This window comes from Fulvia fulva, chromosome 3, assembly GCF_020509005.1.
Source record: "Fulvia fulva chromosome 3, complete sequence".
Lineage (NCBI taxonomy): Eukaryota > Fungi > Ascomycota > Dothideomycetes > Mycosphaerellales > Mycosphaerellaceae > Fulvia > Fulvia fulva.
The window spans coordinates 4,700,133-4,718,989 of record NC_063014.1 but is presented as its reverse complement, the minus strand read 5'-3'; the positions used below and the strand labels follow the sequence as shown (position 1 = coordinate 4,718,989).

At 53.1% G+C, this 18,857-nt stretch overlaps 12 protein-coding genes across 12 annotated transcripts; 8 read left to right on the top strand and 4 right to left on the bottom strand.

Moving 5' to 3' along the window:
- Positions 1–783: 783 nt before the first annotated feature.
- CLAFUR5_08459 (uncharacterized protein) lies at positions 784–1,170 on the bottom strand (the record flags this gene model as incomplete). Its single annotated transcript, XM_047907607.1, has 1 exon — positions 784–1,170. One exon carries the CDS (start codon positions 1,168–1,170, stop codon positions 784–786), a length of 387 nt encoding a protein of 128 aa, XP_047759061.1.
- Positions 1,171–1,882: 712 nt separating this feature from the next.
- On the top strand, positions 1,883–3,218 carry CLAFUR5_08458 (uncharacterized protein; the record flags this gene model as incomplete). The annotated part of the gene is made up of 3 exons (XM_047907606.1): positions 1,883–2,033; positions 2,098–2,956; positions 3,017–3,218. 3 exons carry the CDS (start codon positions 1,883–1,885, stop codon positions 3,216–3,218), a joined length of 1,212 nt encoding a protein of 403 aa, XP_047759062.1.
- Positions 3,219–3,445: 227 nt separating this feature from the next.
- On the bottom strand, positions 3,446–4,462 carry CLAFUR5_08457 (Thymidylate synthase; the record flags this gene model as incomplete). The annotated part of the gene is made up of 1 exon (XM_047907605.1): positions 3,446–4,462. One exon carries the CDS (start codon positions 4,460–4,462, stop codon positions 3,446–3,448), a length of 1,017 nt encoding a protein of 338 aa, XP_047759069.1.
- Positions 4,463–4,660: 198 nt separating this feature from the next.
- On the top strand, positions 4,661–6,055 carry CLAFUR5_08456 (Outer mitochondrial transmembrane helix translocase; the record flags this gene model as incomplete). The annotated part of the gene is made up of 1 exon (XM_047907604.1): positions 4,661–6,055. The coding sequence occupies one exon, from the start codon at positions 4,661–4,663 to the stop codon at positions 6,053–6,055; it is 1,395 nt and encodes a 464-aa protein (XP_047759070.1).
- A 152-nt stretch (positions 6,056–6,207) lies between these two features.
- CLAFUR5_08455 (uncharacterized protein) lies at positions 6,208–8,166 on the bottom strand (the record flags this gene model as incomplete). Its single annotated transcript, XM_047907603.1, has 3 exons — positions 6,208–6,294; positions 6,351–6,991; positions 7,038–8,166. The coding sequence occupies 3 exons, from the start codon at positions 8,164–8,166 to the stop codon at positions 6,208–6,210; spliced, it is 1,857 nt and encodes a 618-aa protein (XP_047759067.1).
- Positions 8,167–10,551: 2,385 nt separating this feature from the next.
- On the top strand, positions 10,552–10,830 carry CLAFUR5_08454 (uncharacterized protein; the record flags this gene model as incomplete). Its single annotated transcript, XM_047907602.1, has 1 exon — positions 10,552–10,830. The coding sequence occupies one exon, from the start codon at positions 10,552–10,554 to the stop codon at positions 10,828–10,830; it is 279 nt and encodes a 92-aa protein (XP_047759068.1).
- Positions 10,831–11,463: 633 nt separating this feature from the next.
- CLAFUR5_08453 (uncharacterized protein) lies at positions 11,464–11,892 on the top strand (the record flags this gene model as incomplete). Its single annotated transcript, XM_047907601.1, has 1 exon — positions 11,464–11,892. One exon carries the CDS (start codon positions 11,464–11,466, stop codon positions 11,890–11,892), a length of 429 nt encoding a protein of 142 aa, XP_047759065.1.
- A 48-nt stretch (positions 11,893–11,940) lies between these two features.
- CLAFUR5_08452 (uncharacterized protein) lies at positions 11,941–12,579 on the top strand (the record flags this gene model as incomplete). Its single annotated transcript, XM_047907600.1, has 1 exon — positions 11,941–12,579. One exon carries the CDS (start codon positions 11,941–11,943, stop codon positions 12,577–12,579), a length of 639 nt encoding a protein of 212 aa, XP_047759066.1.
- A 363-nt stretch (positions 12,580–12,942) lies between these two features.
- Positions 12,943–13,620, top strand: CLAFUR5_08451 (uncharacterized protein; the record flags this gene model as incomplete). Its single annotated transcript, XM_047907599.1, has 2 exons — positions 12,943–13,287; positions 13,339–13,620. 2 exons carry the CDS (start codon positions 12,943–12,945, stop codon positions 13,618–13,620), a joined length of 627 nt encoding a protein of 208 aa, XP_047759063.1.
- A 427-nt stretch (positions 13,621–14,047) lies between these two features.
- CLAFUR5_08450 (uncharacterized protein) lies at positions 14,048–16,291 on the top strand (the record flags this gene model as incomplete). The annotated part of the gene is made up of 4 exons (XM_047907598.1): positions 14,048–14,565; positions 14,638–15,266; positions 15,432–15,748; positions 15,812–16,291. 4 exons carry the CDS (start codon positions 14,048–14,050, stop codon positions 16,289–16,291), a joined length of 1,944 nt encoding a protein of 647 aa, XP_047759064.1.
- Positions 16,292–16,822: 531 nt separating this feature from the next.
- On the top strand, positions 16,823–17,359 carry CLAFUR5_08449 (uncharacterized protein; the record flags this gene model as incomplete). The annotated part of the gene is made up of 1 exon (XM_047907597.1): positions 16,823–17,359. The coding sequence occupies one exon, from the start codon at positions 16,823–16,825 to the stop codon at positions 17,357–17,359; it is 537 nt and encodes a 178-aa protein (XP_047759623.1).
- A 689-nt stretch (positions 17,360–18,048) lies between these two features.
- CLAFUR5_14689 (Ecp24-1) lies at positions 18,049–18,389 on the bottom strand (the record flags this gene model as incomplete). Its single annotated transcript, XM_047913837.1, has 2 exons — positions 18,049–18,171; positions 18,234–18,389. 2 exons carry the CDS (start codon positions 18,387–18,389, stop codon positions 18,049–18,051), a joined length of 279 nt encoding a protein of 92 aa, XP_047759856.1.
- Positions 18,390–18,857: the final 468 nt, after the last annotated feature.

Genomic DNA, 18,857 nt, shown 5'->3' with positions numbered 1-18,857 from the left:
CATGGTCTCCCCACAGAGTGTACAGAAGGTGGGGACAGAAGAGTCTCAGAGCGCTCAGAAGTCGTCAAGAAGTGACAGTCCAGCTTGGTGTGTGAACGCCAAGAATCACATGCCCCGCAACATTCACTACGGGACCCAGCCCTCCAGATTCACCCCTCTACCAAACCTTGAAGCACGTGGAAGACTCGGATCGTAGGGCAGGTTGGAATAAGGTTTTGAGCAAAGCTGCTGAGCGCGGCTTCGCACGGGTTAGCCCTGTTGATGCGGGGACACGCACTCGCGAGGGTCGCGTATAAATATCTGGCCTTCCCCAGGCCTCTCTTGCTTTCTTCGTCTTTTGTTTTGTGTAGCAATCATACCATGCCCTTTTGCATCTGCACTTCGCACCTGCATTCTCGCTTTCACCCTTACATCTCACAGGCCAGGCTCTCGCCCTGACAGCCACTCAAATCTTTAACACCCAAGGCATCCAATCTAATAAGGTTAGCGTCAAAAATTTGGTGGCCTTGCCCGCGGTCTGATGTGGGAGATAGCCGTAGCTGAGACTATGTAAGATTGAGGTGACGACGTGACGAAGTGGTCTCGTACATTCGGCAACCCATGTCCATCATCGTGCCGCACTCCGTTCATCCCTCGAGCATGGTCCCATGTTGGGCATGTTTTTCATGTGCAATCTCATCGAAAAGAAGCTCCCGTCGGACAGCTCTGACCCGGCGCTAGTTCCCTGCCCTCATCACGACACGATATCTCTCTCAACTATGGTATGTACCAGCAAGACAAACGTCAACAGCTTAACAGCTTCTTGAGAGACCCGCGCTGTCGCGGAGGCGCGTACGCCTCAACATCCACGGCACTTCCCCGGCACCGCGATGCTGATGCATATGATAACCACGTTAAACCTGCGAACTCAAAGGCCAGGACGGCGACATCGCGTGCTTTCTTAACCGTCTGTCTCGGCTGCTTGCCATTGGCGCAAAACTGGCAGGTCAGCCCTCCTCCACCGGCGCAGTGCTCGATGCGGATGCACGATGTCTGGATCTCGACGGTACTCAATGTGTCCACAGACCTGCTGATTCTCACTATTCCGATCCCCACACTCTGGACTTCGAGCTTCACGACTGGCAGGAAGATAGGCTTGACGTTATTGCTTTGCTCCGGCCTTTTCGTCATGTCTGCTGCTGTCATACGCTTTGGCTTCACGATCATCGGCTCTACGAGCGTGAGTCTGAACAAGTATGTAATGTGCTCTACGTGTATTTTCGGACCGAGCTGACTTACCCGGGTGGTGTCAACGGGAGACAACAGTTGGCATCATTGCCGTGAACATGCCCATCCTGTGGAGCTGGCTGAATCCACGACTACCATGAACAGCACAATCTGCACGCATTCGCTGGCCAAGGCCGAAGGCTCGAAGTATCATCGTCGAAGAGCAGCCGGAGCCTCGTATCGGTATCCTGACTTCATGTCCAAGCGATGCCACCAGGATCGATTCGAAAATGCAAAAGTCTCTTACGTCGACCACGATAGAAAGTACAAGCGACTTGTCGAATGTGAAGCAGAGTGCCTCTGAAGCTACAAGTTCAGCCACTCTAATTGTTCTTGTGGACGACACCTGCACGGAGAGTAGTGGCATTGCAAAACAGGGTGAGCGACGATCTTCGCCGTGATGGTAACATAGGATAGCGATATGAGGCATGATACGGTCATGAGGATGGGGTGAATTCTTGTTCAAGACCACTCGCCCGCGGTCACGCATTCACTCGACACGTGAGGTAATCCGAGCCGTTCGCACAAATACGACTTCTAGCGCCTTCCGTTCTCTGCTGCACAACAAGGATCTGCGCGACCCACACTCACCACCAAAGTGACCAACAGCACCAAGATGCCGGGCAGCTTAGCATTGCCATACAGGCATTACACTACCGCGCAGCTTGCGAAGTTCGTAGCGCGCCGCGGTTTGTCAGTGTCGCTTCCGAAGAAGGCCTCTCATGCCAGAAGACGCAGAGGTCTACTCGATGCGTTGGAACAGTCTGGTGAGTACGAGGCGCTTCGAGACGATGCGCCATCATCGATGTACTGTGATTGACGCGCTCTTAGATGCAAACTTCCGAGTCCGCTTCTTTGACCTGCCAGGTGAATTGCGGAACGCGATATACGAATACCTTCTCACAAGCCCAAAGGACGATGAGGGCGTTATCACATGCTATCCTCAAATACTGGCCACATGTGAGCAAGTGAATGAGGAGGCTACCAGCATTCTCTACGGCGAGAACAAGATCGAAATCAGACTCGCTCCAGATGGCGTCTTCGCCAACGGTATCAGATGCGGCGAATACCAGCCCACCAAGATATCCGATGGGGTCCTGACCAAGAAAGCCCTCGATTTCACCACTATCACATGGCCCGACTTCTTACGGCGCGCTTACCACCTCAATGTCAGAACACGCGACCAGGGCTGGAGGGCTATCAAGTCGCGCAACATCCTGCCCTCAGGCAATAGCTTCGCCGCGCTCTCCAACACCGTCTACTCCTTAAGCACATTCCTTGCCCGGGATAACGAGGCCCGAAATTGCAAAGTCGCCTTCCACTTTCCAGGCAACACCCATATCCTGGGAGAAGACTGGTGGAGAGCACGCTTCCATGAATCTCTAGATCCAATGCGACTATTGACCGATGGAAGGCCCGGGCATGATTTGCATAGTGATGACGCCAAGTATCATGGTCAGTTCGCCAACTGGGACGAGGGTCTACCAGAAATCATGGAAAGCCTTCTGGTCGACGGCACCTCTCAGATCGCACGCTGGGCTTTCGACTGGGACTTCAACCTTCACTTCATCACGAAGTTTCTCTTCCGCCTGGTTTTCTTCGTGCCGTGCCTGCTTCTCATGAGACACTGCAAACGAGGGTACGAGAAAGAGCTCGCTGTCTTTCTGTGCGAGTTCTACGGTCGAGCTGCGTAAGTCAAATCCTGATCGTGTCACGGATTGTACAATGCGGCAGGCTGACTAGCGTATAGGAAGTGTCTCGCCGCATCCAGAGCTAAAGGTTGGAGGAGGGTCTCTGAGAATGGATTCGGCCATGTATTGCGTGGAATAGATGAAAAGACGGCGCGAGAGCAAACGGAGTGGTATTCGAGGAAGGATATCGATTACCGTTTGTTCTTTGCGCGGTACGGCAAGGGTACGGCGGTGGACGATGACGAATACCAAAAGGACTGATGTATGAAGCGGCTTGTAGCTACCAAAGGGCATGGCGTTTCGAGCTCTGGCCTTTCACGAGTAAACATAGGTTGGACAACCAAGTGAGTATGCATCAGCCCGTCATGACTATGTCCTTTCCTTCAACGTCACAGCCAGGCGTCTACATGAGCTTGCGCATGATCTTTGTACACGGTCGCGTGGTGCGGCACATATCAAGTCTTGCTCGTTTCCGAGATCATACGCGTTCAAACACTCATCTTCATATCAATCTTCCCGTGCGGTTCATACGCCAACACGTCAAAGTCCTCCGGCATCCAGCCGTCAATACTGCAGTCGATCTCCCTCTTAATCTCCAAGGTTGGAAAGTCTTTCGGCTGCCTTGTCAATTGCACCTCGAGCGCTTGCCGGTGGTCAAGATATACATGCGCATCCCCCATCGTGTGCGTCAGACTCCCCGGAAGCAAATCGGTCGCTCGTGCAATCATATGTGTCAAGAGCGCATAACTTGCGATGTTGAAAGGGACCCCAAGTCCCATGTCATTCGATCGTTGGTAGAGGAGTGTATGTAGAGTCCCGCGCTTCGTGCCGTCAGTTCGCGTAGGTGCAGATGGCGGGAAGGAGACGTAGAATTGCGCAAACATGTGACAGGGCGGTAGAGCCATCTTCTTCAGGTCCGCTGGATTCCATGCACTCAGTATGATCCTCCGATCGTACGGGTCGTTCTTCAATTTGTGGATGACTTCAGCCAATTGGTCCCGTCCTTGTCCGATGTAGTCGTCATGGCATGTTTTGTACTCGGCGCCGAAATGCCGCCATTGGAAGCCGTAGACGGGGCCCAGGTCTCCGACTTCTCTGTGTCCCAGTCCGACGGAGTCCAAGTACTCTCGTGAGCCGTTACCGTCCCAGATGTGGACATTCTGGTCTTGCAGTGTCTTTGCGTTCGTGTCACCGGCGACGAACCAGAGGAGTTCGGCGAGGACGGCACGGAGGAAGACGCGTTTGGTTGTGAGGAGGGGGAGGATCAGGCTGCCGTCGGGTCTTGATAGCGTGTATTTGTGTTGTGCCGGAAAGGGTATGGACAATGTTCCTGTGCCCGTTCGGTCGGGACGGTGTTCGCCGTTGTCGAGGATGTTGCGGATCAGGTTGAGGTATTGGAACTCTTCGTGGGGAGTCGTGATGGAAGGTTGAACCACTTGGCCGGATGTTGTCGTTGTGGACTGCGCCTGAGCCGGCTCGTTTTCGAGGCCGTTGGGACGAGACATGGCGGTGATATGGCCGAAAGTTGAAGATGTTGTATCTGTACCTCTTAGCTCCTAGCGTGATCGAGCCCTGTCGGTACTCGGCATGACGGCATGACGGCATCGGCACAACGTGGCGCCAGCACCGGCCACATGCACATGATCATGCAGTCTGTCTTCAACATTCACTGCATTCACTTACAACCACGTCGACCCTGAAACATGGCCTACGGCGACCGGCGGTGGTACACATACATAGGAGATGTCGTCCTCGCAATCGCTGCAGTAGGCGCCTACACTATTGCACTCTCTCGTATCCTCGAAACACTGACATTCATCGCTACCCAGCCCATTGCCGCCTGGTACGCCGCCCAGCACATCATCAGACAACTCGACCCCGATCGCCTACAGAAAGCCGAAGCCGAGCAAAAGAAGCTCGCCGCCACTCGACGCTTATCGAACATCTTCTCCAACCACGACAGAGATCGCGAAGACGACTACGAAGATGCCGACGACGATGAAGACAACACCAGGCCACGGAAACGAGAGCTTGTCCTCACGCTGTACGAGCAGACAATCGCCATGGAGGTTGTCCAACCCACAGAAATACCCGTGACATTCCAAGACATTGGAGGACTCGACGACATCATTGAAGAGCTGCGCGAATCCGTGATATACCCTCTGACCATGCCTCACCTGTATGCCAACCACTCCTCGCTACTCACGGCACCAAGCGGTGTTCTGCTATATGGACCTCCTGGCTGCGGTAAGACCATGCTCGCGAAAGCCCTAGCCCGCGAATCTGGTGCCGCATTCATAAACCTGCACATCTCGACGCTGACCGAGAAATGGTACGGCGACAGCAACAAACTGGTCGCAGCCGTCTTCTCCCTAGCGCGAAAGCTTCAACCTGCAATTGTCTTCATTGATGAGATCGACGCAGTGCTGGGACAACGGAGGAGTGGAGAGCACGAGGCTAGTGGGATGGTGAAAGCAGAGTTCATGACGCACTGGGACGGTCTCGCGTCGTCAACGACAGATAGTGGAATGCAGAGGATATGCATTTTGGGCGCAACGAATCGGATCCAGGACATCGACGACGCAATTTTACGGAGAATGCCAAAGAAGTTCCCAGTGTCACTGCCGAACGCTGGACAGAGGCGCCAGATCTTTGAGCTTACTTTGAGGGATACAAAGATCGACACTGGATGCTTCGAAGCATTACGGGGTCTCCAGAGCTCCAGTGGATACTCCGAAGGTAACCGCCGGCCAGCCTTCGACCTCGATGTTCTGGTGCGAGTGTCTGCTGGTATGTCAGGAAGCGACATCAAAGAAGCATGTCGAGATGCGGCGATGGTGCCTGTACGGGAAGCGATCAAGTATGCGAGATTGAGTGGCGGGAGCATGAAGAAGAGCATAAGGAGTGATGCTGTCCGAGGATTGCAAACGGATGATTTCTTTGGAAGAAAGGGTGGACAGCTTGAGAAGAGTTCCGCGCCTCCTCTCAGCATCGAGGCGAGTGAAGATGGAGACGCGAGGAGTCAGGGCAGTGGGAGTACGGAGGAAGTGGACAATTTCGATGATGTGGAAGAGGTCGTTAATTCCACGAGGAGATAGCACCGCGCAATCAAGTCTCAGCTTTTGCAACTATGAAGTGTGATCATCCCGCGCTCCTAGCGATATGCCCGTCTGCTTCGTAGCACAGGGTTTCTGAACACCTGAGCCACCCCCACAAGCTCACGCGCGACAGCACCAAAGCAAATCCTGTTCTATATGTCGACCTCCATGTATGTGTCAACGATATCCTGGTCCCTGAGCAGGACCCCAAGTCCTTCCTTCTCAACGAGATCGGCTTCCTTCGGCTCGAGAAGGTGTTCTCTTCATCGGCCTTGGAAGAGCTCAAGTATGTTACCTGAGCCAATTTCGGTGCTTTGGTGGCAGAAGTTAGGTGACGGGGAAGTTTGGGAGCCTGCTTGCGCATGACATCTTGGGGACTCACACCCATAGCTAAAGCGTATTGCTTGGCAGCTGAGGCGATGGTACCATCGCCAGCATGCAGCAGCTGAGACGTTCTCGGCTCTTGTTTGAGGGCGAAGTCCATGTCTAGCCACTCTTCACTGCAGCTATATTGGAGCATTGTTGTGTTATGCAGATGCATCGAAGCAAGTACGGTCTGGTGGAAGTTAATGAAGCTCTTCGTGCTGGTCTCGTACTGCATGAGTGCTGTCCAAGTGGCTTGTCCCGCGAGGAGCGGCAACGCGGCCAGAACATTCGCTGGCATCAGGATTGGTCTCCTAATTAAACAAGGTGCGTTGGCCTGCAGGTACTCGACTTGTTTCGCGACCGACGAGTAGCGCTGCTTAGCTTGGGCCCGTAGGCTCCTAAGATAGTCAGGGTTCATGGGGTCAAAAGAGCGTTTGGGTGTATGCATCAGCCAGCCTTGAGCGCTCGCTGCCTCGAAAGTAGGGACGATGGCGATCGCGGTGTCAAACAGCGTCCCGCCTGAGTCAGATCGTGCGTACTCAGATGTTTGCTCACACCAGTAGTTGTATTCTTTCAGCAGGCCGGGGAGTCGCTCGAGCATTTGGCATACACTCACGAAGACCGCGTTCAAGGTCACCCTCGAGCACATCGTAGACATTCATATACATGGCGGTCGCCGCAGGTATGCCGGCACCGAAAGGCGTGGGTGCTGATACCAGTCCGAAAAGTCGGGCGGTATAGTGATCGCAGTAGGGCATCAGCCAAGGGCCGTCTAGCTGGGTCCGGAACTCCTCTGTGTACTCTTGGCAGGGTAGGCCTGCCAGCTTTCCCAGATCGCCCACTATGTTCAGCAAAAAACGATGACCAGGAAATACTGTTGTAGGTCTCGACGCCTGTACACTTGAACGCTGGATGTGAAGGTCTAGTGCGAGCTGCCGGACATCGTTGATGGCACACCAAGCCGGCATCAACAAGAACGAATCCTTGTGTTCCAATGCCGACGCTGAGGCTGGGTCACTAGAACCGGCCTCAACTTGACCGCCGCCACAGTATCTGGCGACACTGATGTATGACTCGTGGCCCAAGTAGTCCACAATCTGGTCAAAGTTTTGAAGGTCTGAGTGGGTGCTGTGAAAATCTCCGGCCAAAAGAAAGGCAATTTGGATTGCGCTCTCTGTTGTGTGAGATGCTGCGATGAAGCTGATCTTGCCGGTATGATAGTCATGCCACAGCTGCCCGATCTGCATCCTCAGCTCCCAAAGATCTTGGAACATGCAGTAGACCGCAAAGGCCTTGTCGTCTTCCTCGCTGTCCGCCAATGAGTAGTCATGCTCCTCAACGACTGGCTTTTTGGGCTTCGTACTCGAGCTTGACGGGTTGCTGCTCTCGCTGCTGCTGGGCTCTTCGAGCTGAAGATGCTGGTACAGATTGGTCAGATGTTCCGCACCACTGAGCTCGATCTTCTTCTTCCGCTTTGGTCTACGACTCTTCACTTCTCTGCGGCGAGCTTCGAAAACCGTTTCCAGCTGCAGCAGAAAGTATCGGTGTTTTGTATTGGAGTCGATAACATCTCGAGGCAATTCCTGGTCGCGTTCAAAGCCGGAGTACCACCCCGCACATGCTCTTCTCCCATCTATGGTGTCTTTCGTGACATTGAGTATCTCCAGCGGAATGGTGATCTTCGGGTCACCGTCGATGATCTGTTGTGCGAAGCCAATGAGTGCATCGACCGGTATCTTTTCCATGTACTCAGCTGTACGACAGGCGTCGAAAAGTCAAGTAAGCACAATGGTCATCTTCACACGCGTTGTCGCCGTCGTCCGAGGCAAGAAGGCTTCGGGGCGATTTGGGAGAAGCCCTGTATGGTCGATAGAACGAGAGCATCGTCACAGTACGTGCCTGGCGTGCACTGCGATAGAGCACGAGGTAAAAGGATGACCGCCGACCAGTACTAAATCAAAGCAGCCTCTCATTGGTCCAAACTCGAACAGCGCAGCAACAACGTGAGTTGCTGGACGCTGCCGCTGCCGTAGTGGATCCGCGGACTTCAGCATTCACGGCAACAAAGAGATAGATCTAAGCAACAACGGACACACACCTCACTGGCGCCGCAGGCCACGCCCGCCGCGCAGGCGCCCTCGGAGAGATCGCGCAGTGGTAATGGCAGTAACAGAAACAGATTGCGACCGCCCCACCAACGAGCGAGGCAAACCCCGACCCACCACCAGAACGGCCAGAACGACCAGAACGACCAGAATGACCAGAACGACCGGCGGCGGCAGAAGCAGCAGTGGCAGAAAAGAGATAGAATAACCTAAGGGGTGTGTTGCAACAGGAACAGAAGACTGCGACAGGAAACAGATTGCGACAGGAAACAGATTGCGACAGGAAACAGATTGCGACAGGAAACGGATTGCGACAGGAAACAGATTGCGACAGGAAACAGATTGCGCCCGAGCCGGACGAACGATCACAACCACTAGCAGCAGTGGACGCGACGGACATATATACAATGGAGGTGGATACCAAGGACAACGATAGCGACAGCGTCCTGCTGCAGGGTGTGCTGGCGGTATGTGCAAGGTGTTTCTCGCACCCCTATTGGCTAACGATCAAACGGCAAGAAACGAGCCTGTTCGTAGCAGTGTTACGGCGTCCATGGAGGTAGATAGCCACAGCCAATCAGATCACGAGAAACACTGTCACACCGTGCCATTATGCGACAAAAAGAGACGACGATACGGCAATCGAACACGCTCGAACCAGCGACCTTTACGCCTGCCTCACCCTTCAAGCATTGGCAAAGAGAGATGGACACCAGACGAGACGCTCGAACTAGTGACCTTGTAAGGTGGTGACCTTCTAAAGTGCAGAAGGTAAGGCACCCCGAAGGTGCCTTTACAACGCCCCCTCGACGGAGGTGAGACCATTACAGCATATCCAAACACCCCATTATCGCCGGTAGGGACGAACCCACACCGACTGTTCATACCTATAATGAACTTCAATCGAGTCATCCCGCAAGTGTCCCGAAGACATCACTGCGAGGCGCAGGCGCACCCGGGCAACAATAGGGAAGGTAACGAATACCGCATCCTACGGAGGCCACGACCGGTGATACCCGCTCGGGACAGATAATACATTTCGGAAGATAAGTTTTAAAGCGTCGATAGGCCAATGCCATCAAGAACTGATGGGCTTGAACGAACTGCGCGCCGAGGACCTACTGTCTACTTCAGACCTGTACGACGGTTTGCTGAGACCAACAAGATAGCGAGTTGGATTTGAATGGTGGTTATGGGAAATGATTCCCTGGCCCCCCGCCATGATATGTCTCGCTCACATTGATATGATAGCACACTAAGGACCATATCGCCGCTCGCGAGACAATGGGTGTGCAAAGTTAACTATTGATATAGCTTCAGTGAAAGTGAGGGGCGGGTGAGGTGCCTAGGGAAGTCCCAGCCACCCAAACCTCACACCAAGCATTCACTGACATGATGAGTCGGCACAAAGCATGTGAAAATGCCGCTCCGCAAGAGCCAAGAAAGGGGGTCTGGGGTCTCCCCAGCCGCCGGAGGTATCGATACTCGCCAGCTGGACAGCAACACCGTCAGGTATTAATGCCAGCTAGTGAGTGGCCCACCGCGCAGCTTGCTGCGCCCCTCGCGGAGCGCCTTCAAGCACGCCGCAGGCGTTGTGCGGATGTTAGATAAGTCCTCCTTTGCCCCAGTCTGTCACATGTGCCAAGGCTAACGAGTGCAGCTGTCCGGCGGTGACGTGGTGACGTCGGCTGCTCGCATAAGGCCTTGATGGTGAACGTAGTGTCTGGTAACCGTGGTGTTACACAACGCGTTTGCATATCAATGCGACCTACTTTTCTTCCCGTAAAGCTGCAGGCCACCTTTCTCTTGCCTTCTTATTTCTTTCCTTCTTGCCGGATACTTAACCCCAATCTGCAACGCATCTGCAACTTCGCCTCCGCCATCACCAGTCCTACCACCAGCACTGTCAACCGCATCGGCGTTGTCGTACGTCACTACCACCGACACTGTCGCAAACACCCTCCGTCGCAAACACCCTCTGTCGCAAACACAGATTCTACATACCTCATACCTTCAGTCGGCGACATGGCAGATGTCATGTCTGCTCCCGGAGGCATGGACCCTCCACCACCACCTATCCTACCTGGCAAGCAGCTGCCGGCGTCTCGTGCACTCGACCCGGAAGAAGGCACCAGCAGTGACTCTGAGGCCAGCCAGAACGCCGACTCGGACAAATACTATTGCGGCAAATGCAAGCGGTGCAAGAAGAAGTCCAAGTTCACACTAATCCGCAAGACCAAGAAGACGCAGAACCGCACTGCTAATTGTAAGAAGTGTCGAGGACAATCTAACAAGGTCAAATAAGATAAGCTGTTGAATACTAAGATGGAGAAGAAGAGGAAGCGCGTGTCATCGCCGTCAGCCGACGAACCAAGCCAGAAGCATGCTGGAGGCCGTCCAAAGGCTCGTGGCCTGGCTCCACCAGCCCCTGCAACGCCCATCAATATCGCGCCATCGCCATCACCATCCTCTTCCGGCCTGTCCTCCGTGACTACCTCAACCCTATCCTATATTACTGTTGCAGGTCGACCTTCAGGCAACATAGGACCGCCGCCACCTCCTTCCTCTCAGCCTCGACGATCCTCACAGCATACTGGCAGCCTGCCATCAGGCACGCCGCTGTCTGATCGCCAGTTCTTCCCACGTGGTCAGCACAGTGATGACGATGAGGTCACTGCGCGCGCTCGAGCGTAGCAAAACAACATACGCCGCAACCACCGCGTTGCAGATCGAGAGGACCGTGAGCGATCTGTGACACCGAGTCTTGAGGAGCTTATCGCCCGCCTCAACAAGGGTGAAGAGGATCCGAGTCAGCCTTCAGGCTTTGGCACACCTTTTAAAGGTTATCGCCAAGAAGAACAAGAAGACGAAGAAGATCTCGGCGGTGCTTTAGGCGATGATCCTCCAGGTTCCCCCATTCTTACACGCTAATGGTTCATGTGCGTCATGTGCCAGCACCCTCGCGCTATTTCACGCTTGGTGCCAATTGGTGGCGAAGAGATCTGCGAGTACTGCGTAGCTGGCAACACGGATCCTACCCAGCAGAAGAAGTGGTGTATTCTCAGAATGCATGAAGAGCACCGCATACAGTTCATCAACGATGAGACTGGTGACGAGTTTGACTGGAATTGCGAGCCTCATCGGACCGACAGGGAGCCAGACGCGCCTGCTACTCGAAAGTCAGGCCCACGAGCTCGTGAGACTGCACAGCGTGGGCTTGAAGAGCTGCGTGACCTGTTCCTACGAGATGCGCCACCTGAGCTGCCATTCCCACCTGGACCTATGTCTCGGCAACTCCTCGAGACACAAGAAGCGGTTCACCCTGCGTACTGGAAGCTTATCCAGAAGTGGCTTGCCGCTATGTAGAAGCAGAAGATGGAAACATGTATGCGCTGCTTCGAGCGGTGGTTCAACATGCAGCTTATCTACGATGCCGGTCATGAGCCTGACGACATTGATGGAGATGCGCAGATGGCTGATGCCTTCGAGCCATCGGATCAGCACCAGGTCTGCAAGCGTTGTCGTCACGGTCGCGATAGTGCGAAGGGCTTGGGAGATCCCTTCCTTATGTCCGCGGCAAATCACATGAACCCAAGCCTTGGCCCAGCTGCTTGGGATCTACCAGCTATCACGCAGATTGAGGAACAGCTTATCGCAATCGTACATGTGTTCTGCACAACTTGGGTTGTTGGTGGACCCCTTGGCCAGCACAAGTACAAAGGCAATGTGATTCACTTCCTCCGCGAGGTTGGTCGTGTATACAAGGAGCTGCCGTTGATCCCTACAGAGGTCACCGACGTTATCCTTCGTCCATCAGAGACCGATCAGGCTCAAGGCCGCATGTTCGCTCGCGAGTTCACAGTCCGATGTGCCGTTGTTGCTAAGTGGCTTGACCACCTCAAGAATCGACATCCGCTGTACAGAGATGTGGTTATTAACCCCGACCGCATCCGCGAACTACCCGAAGATGGCAACGTGCTGGAGATGGGACTATGCAACACATCTGCTATGGATGGCGATAACGATGAGGTCCCAGCAATGAACACCTCCTAAAACTAGCGCACCGATGTGATTGAGCCAAGTCTCAGCGATAATCATACTACAGAAGAACCAGCCGGTGAGGATGACGAGTATGAGATCACGCACGGTTGCATTCCTGGAGTACAGTATGGACAGAAGCAGCTTGACGCTATGCGCGAAGTTGTCGAGCAATATGATGCTCAGCAGCTCGAGAACCGAACGCGGACCGCCGCTGCTGCAGAGGCTCAGCAATATGCCCAGTTCAGCGACATATCGCAGCTTGACGGAACATCGTCACCACCCCTACTGCTGTCAGGAGACTTCGATGATCTTCAGTCGTCTCAGTCTTAACAGCTTCAGCAGCAACGCCATTTCACTATGCCTAAGTTTCACACGATGCCGCTGGATGAGTTTAACAGCTCATATCCATTGCTGTCTAGAGCGTTCCCGTCGCTGTATCCATGCGGTGAGGCAGACTTCGTAGAGCCCCTGCGACAGCGCAAGGTCAATTTTGACGACTACATCGACCATATGATGAAGTACCAAGATGGACGCTTTGCGCAACACCCTCGCTTTCGCTACGTCGCTTACAACATGCTTATGCGACGTCAGTCGATGGCGAAGTCGAAGCACTTTGTGCGTGCCAACAATCAGTATCAAAACATCACCGTCGAGGATCTCCGTGCGGCCCTAGAAGGTGATGACGATGATCTTGATGGCCAGCGTCTACTGAATGCCGTTGTCCGCTAGGGCAACACTTTGCGTGGCACACGCGCCTACTGGAGATGCAAGGGCAATCAGCTGCAGAACACCGTACACTTCCTGGATTGCCCTACTACATTCATGACATACAGTGCACCGGACTACTATACTCATGACCTTCACCGCTATATGCCCAACCCGCCTACGCCAGATCTGACGGAGGATCAGCGCATGCGGCTAGCGAAGGAGAACGTCCGCGATAACCCACACATCGCTACGTACAGCTTTTACCACCGTTACACTGGCTTCACTAAGATGGTCATGGAGCCGATCTTGGGCATTAATGACTCATGGGAGCGATTTGAATTCTAAGATGCGCGGCAGTGTACATTGCCACAAGTTGGTCTGGCTAAAGGACGCACACACTCCCGGACTGCTTGCACCAGAGCCCGCGACGTCCACACCGGCGCAGAGTGCAGCAATGACGAATTTCTGGAGCAAGCACATTACTGCTAGCAATCCACTTCCTTAGCGATCCGGACCAGAACCTGGAGAGCCTGCTATACTGTCCTTGCCGCACGATCAGCGTGAGAACAATCTTTACCAGCTAATGCTCATTGTCAACCGCGTTCAACGCCACAACTGTACCTACAAGTACTGTGAGCGCTTCAACAGAGTCACCAAGACCCGTCAATGCCGCTTCCACTACCCTCGTCCGCTATACCCGTACGAAGCTATTATTACTCGGGCGATTAATGCATCGCATGACATGTACGATAGCCCACGTAACGACGACCGCATGAACCAGTGGAATCGTCTAAACAGTCTTGGCTGGATGGGCAACACCGACATCACTCTATGCACAAATATTGGGGCTACTGTCAATTATTTGGCCAAGTATGTCAGCAAGCAGGAAGTACCGACAGAAAGCTTCACTCAGATCGCGACCAAGGTGCTGCCGAAGGTCAGCCATGTCAACCTAATGGTGTCCTTCACGGCTAAGATGTTGAATCAATTAGTTGGTGAGCGCGATGTTGGAGCTCAAGAGGTGTGCTATGTCTTGCTGAAGCTGCCGATGACCAACAGTACACGCACTATCATCTCCTTCGATTGTAGGGAGCCAGGTGACCAGCGTACTGCGCTGAGATTCGACCAGACTTCTGGACAGATGGTTCCCTTTGGCCAGTCATCTCTCCAGAAGTACATGGGCCGCGTGTCTCGGTTCACTGAAGTCAACAAGGACGATGAACACGACGAACAGCACATGGAGCGACTACAGGAGGTCATCGATTGCACCCTCTACGACTGGCTTATTCGGTGGGACTTTGCTTTGCTACGTCCGCGCCCTTAGGCGAAGACTCGCGTCATTAATTACTTTCCACGCTACAGCCCAGTCCCAGGCAGCGAGACGTACGAGCAGTATGCCCGGGCGGAGATCTGCTTTCATCATGCCTTCCATGGCAAGTACCCCAGCCTGCCGTACATATTCTCCGAGAGCCTTGAAGATTCTCAGGATGATGAAGAGGTACTCGCATTCGACACGTACGCCGATGCATTAGCGTACTGCCGCACTGCTCACGTCCACGAAGTACCGGACCCGCCTGTGCAGCACGAGGAGAGCGATTCGGACGAAGAGCAGCAGCTGTCGTATCATGATGAGTGGAATCATCTAGATGATTACTATGGGTTCTCACTCGATGCGCCTGTTGATTCCGAATTCGAGGAAGAATTCCACCCCGAGTCTGTTGAGAACCCAGGTTTTGCACTTATCGCCAACCAACTGCCTACTCGTGCATCAGCGGCGGCTCTCGAAGGTCTTGGAACCCGCGAGATTGATGCATATAACTGGGCTTCTCATATCGGCATGTACGGCTTCCACCCAGGAGATATGCCTACAGATTGGTGGAAAGATCTACGTGGAGACTTTATTAAGCGCTTAGCATACGGCTGGGCCCCTAATAGCGCTGCTGCCCAAGCTGTGCTGGATGGAATGTCACCAGAGCAGCAAACACTCGCTGGTAAGGTTATAGATCATTTCAAGGCTCTCGTTCTCAGCGAGTTTGACAGCCCTGACAATCCACATCCAAGGCCAGCTCCGATACGTGTCAACACCGATGGTTAAGCGGGCGTTGGCAAGTCGTACCTTATTCGCTACGTGTCTTCTGAGCTAGAGTTCCGCGCAGCATCGGGCAAGCCAATGTATAACATGGCTGGCCTGCCGTTGTTCGATGAGAATGGCGAGCAAGTCCGCGAGCCTATGTTCCATGGTAATCCTGTGTTGCGACTTGCACCTACTGGACTCGCCGCTCACGGCATTTGTGGGTACACTATCTATTCGGCTCTCCGTCTGCCAATCAATATAGGTCAGTATGTCCCACTTGATGGCACGGGACTCCGCGATTTTGAGATATTCATGCAGGGTGTCGTCTACATCGTCATTAATAAGAAGTCAATAGTCAACCTGATGATGCTCTCTTGGATTAATCGACGTCTTCGTCAGGTTGGAGACAAGAACATCGAATTTGGCGGCTTCTTAATTATCATGATCGGCGACTTCTGGTAGTTACCGCCCGTCAGTGGCAATGCTGTATACGTCAAGGATGGTCTGCGTACTGCCGAAGAAGCTACTGGTCGTCAGCTGTGGACGTCCTTCTCTACTACGCTAAAACTAAAGACCATTCAGCGCCGTACAGAGGATGATCCAACTGGTGATGCCTTCCGCCAAGTTCTAGGTGCAGTCCGTGCTGGTCCTGGCAACCTCACCCTCGAGCAGTGGCAGCTACTCGTCACTCGTGTAAGTATGAAGCTTACAGCCCAACAGCAGCGTGAGTTCGATACTGCGCTCCGCATCTATGCTACCAAGGCCAAGGTGAACGCCTATAACCAGCAGGCCCTTCTTCGCCTAAACAATCTAGTGAGAATCATCGAGGCCAAGCATACTGGAAGCAATGCCTCATCTGCTACCTACGACATGGGTAGCAATCTTCACAAGGCTTTCCCTCTATGCATTGGCAGTCGAGTCATGATTACGCAGAACCTATAGGTTGAGAAAGGCGTAGTTAACGGCTCACTTGGTACTGTCCGAGGTGTTGTTTAGACTAGCAATCCACTCGATGGCAGAAACAACGACGAGATTCTAGACCTCCTGCCAGCAGCTATCTTGGTTGAGCTGGATCAGTACGATGGCCCGACTTTGGACGACACGCAGCACTTCCCTGGCGCAGGACTTCCGCCTCGGGTGGTCCCTATCTTTCCAGTGCGACACAATTACAAGATGCGTGGCAAGGACGGCATGTGCAGCCGGACCCAGTTCCCTCTTACAATCGCGTACGCCATCATTATTTACAAGAGTCAGGGCATGACCTTGCCTAAGGTCGTTCTCAACATCACGAAGGACTTTTCCCCAGGGCTCACTTACGTCGCAATGTCACGAGTACGCAGCTTACAGGACATTATGTTTGAAGAGCCATTCTCATTCGATCGCTTCAAGGGCAAGCCATCGTCGCTTGCTATTCAACGCTGGGGTGATAAGAATCGTCGCCGCCTATAGCGTATTATGGTCGAAGGCGGAGAGATGTCATCGACGCCGCCACATCTAGAGCACCCGAAGTCTCTTAATAAGATCGAGAAGGTCCGCCGCCAGCAAGAGATTCGAGCTGCCATTGCTCTTGCCGCTAAGCAGCGTGCTCGAGAGACGCAGACTTCTGCAGATCGTGAGTACGCACTTCGACTCCAAGAAGAATACAGTATCGACGGCACAGAGCTTACTGCTCAGATAGCAGCTATTGATGCTGCTCATCGTCGAGCGCAAGCCGAGCGAGAGGAAGCCGAGCGAGCGGAAGCCGAGCGCCAGAGAGTCTCGCGTATGAGGTCGTTGAGTCCTGCTCAAGTTCGCATCATGGAGAGAGAAGCTGAAGACGAGCGCCAGAGACAGTATGCCCAGCAGATGCAGGACTCGATTGATGAAGCCGTGGCTGCTATACTACAACATCAGCGCTCTCGCTTCCTACATGGAGCCCTAGATCCTGTGCATCGTACACTCTCGGATGGCGAGCCTATGCCAGCTACTGAGGGCGAGCTTCGGTCTATAATTCAACGTGCAGTCCGCTAGGGCACTGGATTCTCAGAGGAAGAGCTTCGAGCTGCATACTACATGAGTACACCTGACAACCCTTAGTGGGGTCACTTCACGGTTGACCAGCTTGCAACACGATATAGGTCAGCAATTGAGGACATTGATCGACACTAGATCTAGCCAGACATATCGATGGATGATGGTAATCAGCTGCCCTAGCCTACTCAGCAGACACAAGCGCCCACCCAGGCAAGCGAACAGCCACAGAATAAGAACTGCAATCAACAGTAGTCGATGTGCTCAGTGAAGATGGATGACGAATAATATAGAGTGGGCGTTGATGGATGACGAATGTAAAGGGGTAGGCGTTCATAGACTAACTGGGTAGTTGATCCGGATTGGACATATCGTATCGCGTTACATAGTGTTGACTTCAACATGTTCACATAATTGAGATCTGTATTGTCGCTCCGGGTGGCACCCTCCGCTCACTCCATTAGCAACGCGGTGCCATCGGGATACATTTTATGATGTACATCCTCTAACGATGCTAGGCTAATGGCCACGACAACCCCGAAGGGCCCTACTAACATCTTCACAGGACCTTCGCCCCCCCATCTCCTAAGACTGCTCTCGCCTGGGCTGAAGAACTCGCCTCCCTATGCCTGCGCCCACAGGAGGGTATCCACAGCATTGATCTCGCGCAAACATACTGTAGCGGCGTCCTATGACTTGCATAACAAAACGTTCCCCATTGGAGGGCACGGTGTTGAAGGAACCAAGGTACATTGTCCTCGGTATATTGAGAACTCAAACGTTTGCACACCACCCTGATGAATCATGTTGCCCTAGTTATATCTTAGCCGTTCGAACGTATGTGTAGAAAGCATTTCTATTAGCCTTTACTTACACAGAATTGGTGATAGCCTGGTGGCGGCGTTAACTTGATAGGGGTCGAGTCTCCTTCAGGATTAGTCCAGGCCGGGCGGGAGGCATCTATGCAGAAACCTCCAGGTATTGCAAGAAAAATAGTCAGAGGAATCTGGTAAGCCCAAGGAAGACGCATAGTAGTAGTTGTAGTAGTAGTAGGTTGTGTATAATATCTGGAGAGGATATAAAGAAAGCTCGAGCGCGGTCACTGTAAGTATAGGAAGTAACGGCCGATAGCTAAATCTAGAAGTGCTTAGATAGTAATTATAGAATCGGCCTTTCGACGGAAGGTAAGGGATCCCTCTCTTTATATCGTAGTATTATGTTAGTAATAGGGATCTATCCTACGGCAGTTATTAAGTATTCGTAGTAGGGATCTGAGGAGATAAAAAGTAGGGGTGTTAGGCCTATTAGCGGCTCGAGTACTCTTAGAAAGCTAGTCTGTCGTCTAATAGCTTTAATAAGGTCAACTCTAAAGGAACGTCTTAAGTAGGGTAGAGCCTAACCACTTTACCGGACCCTAGCTAGCCGACCGAACCCTATTATTTACCGCTTATATGAATTGAGCTTTTGCTACTACAACTCTAAGCTACACCTTGAAAAC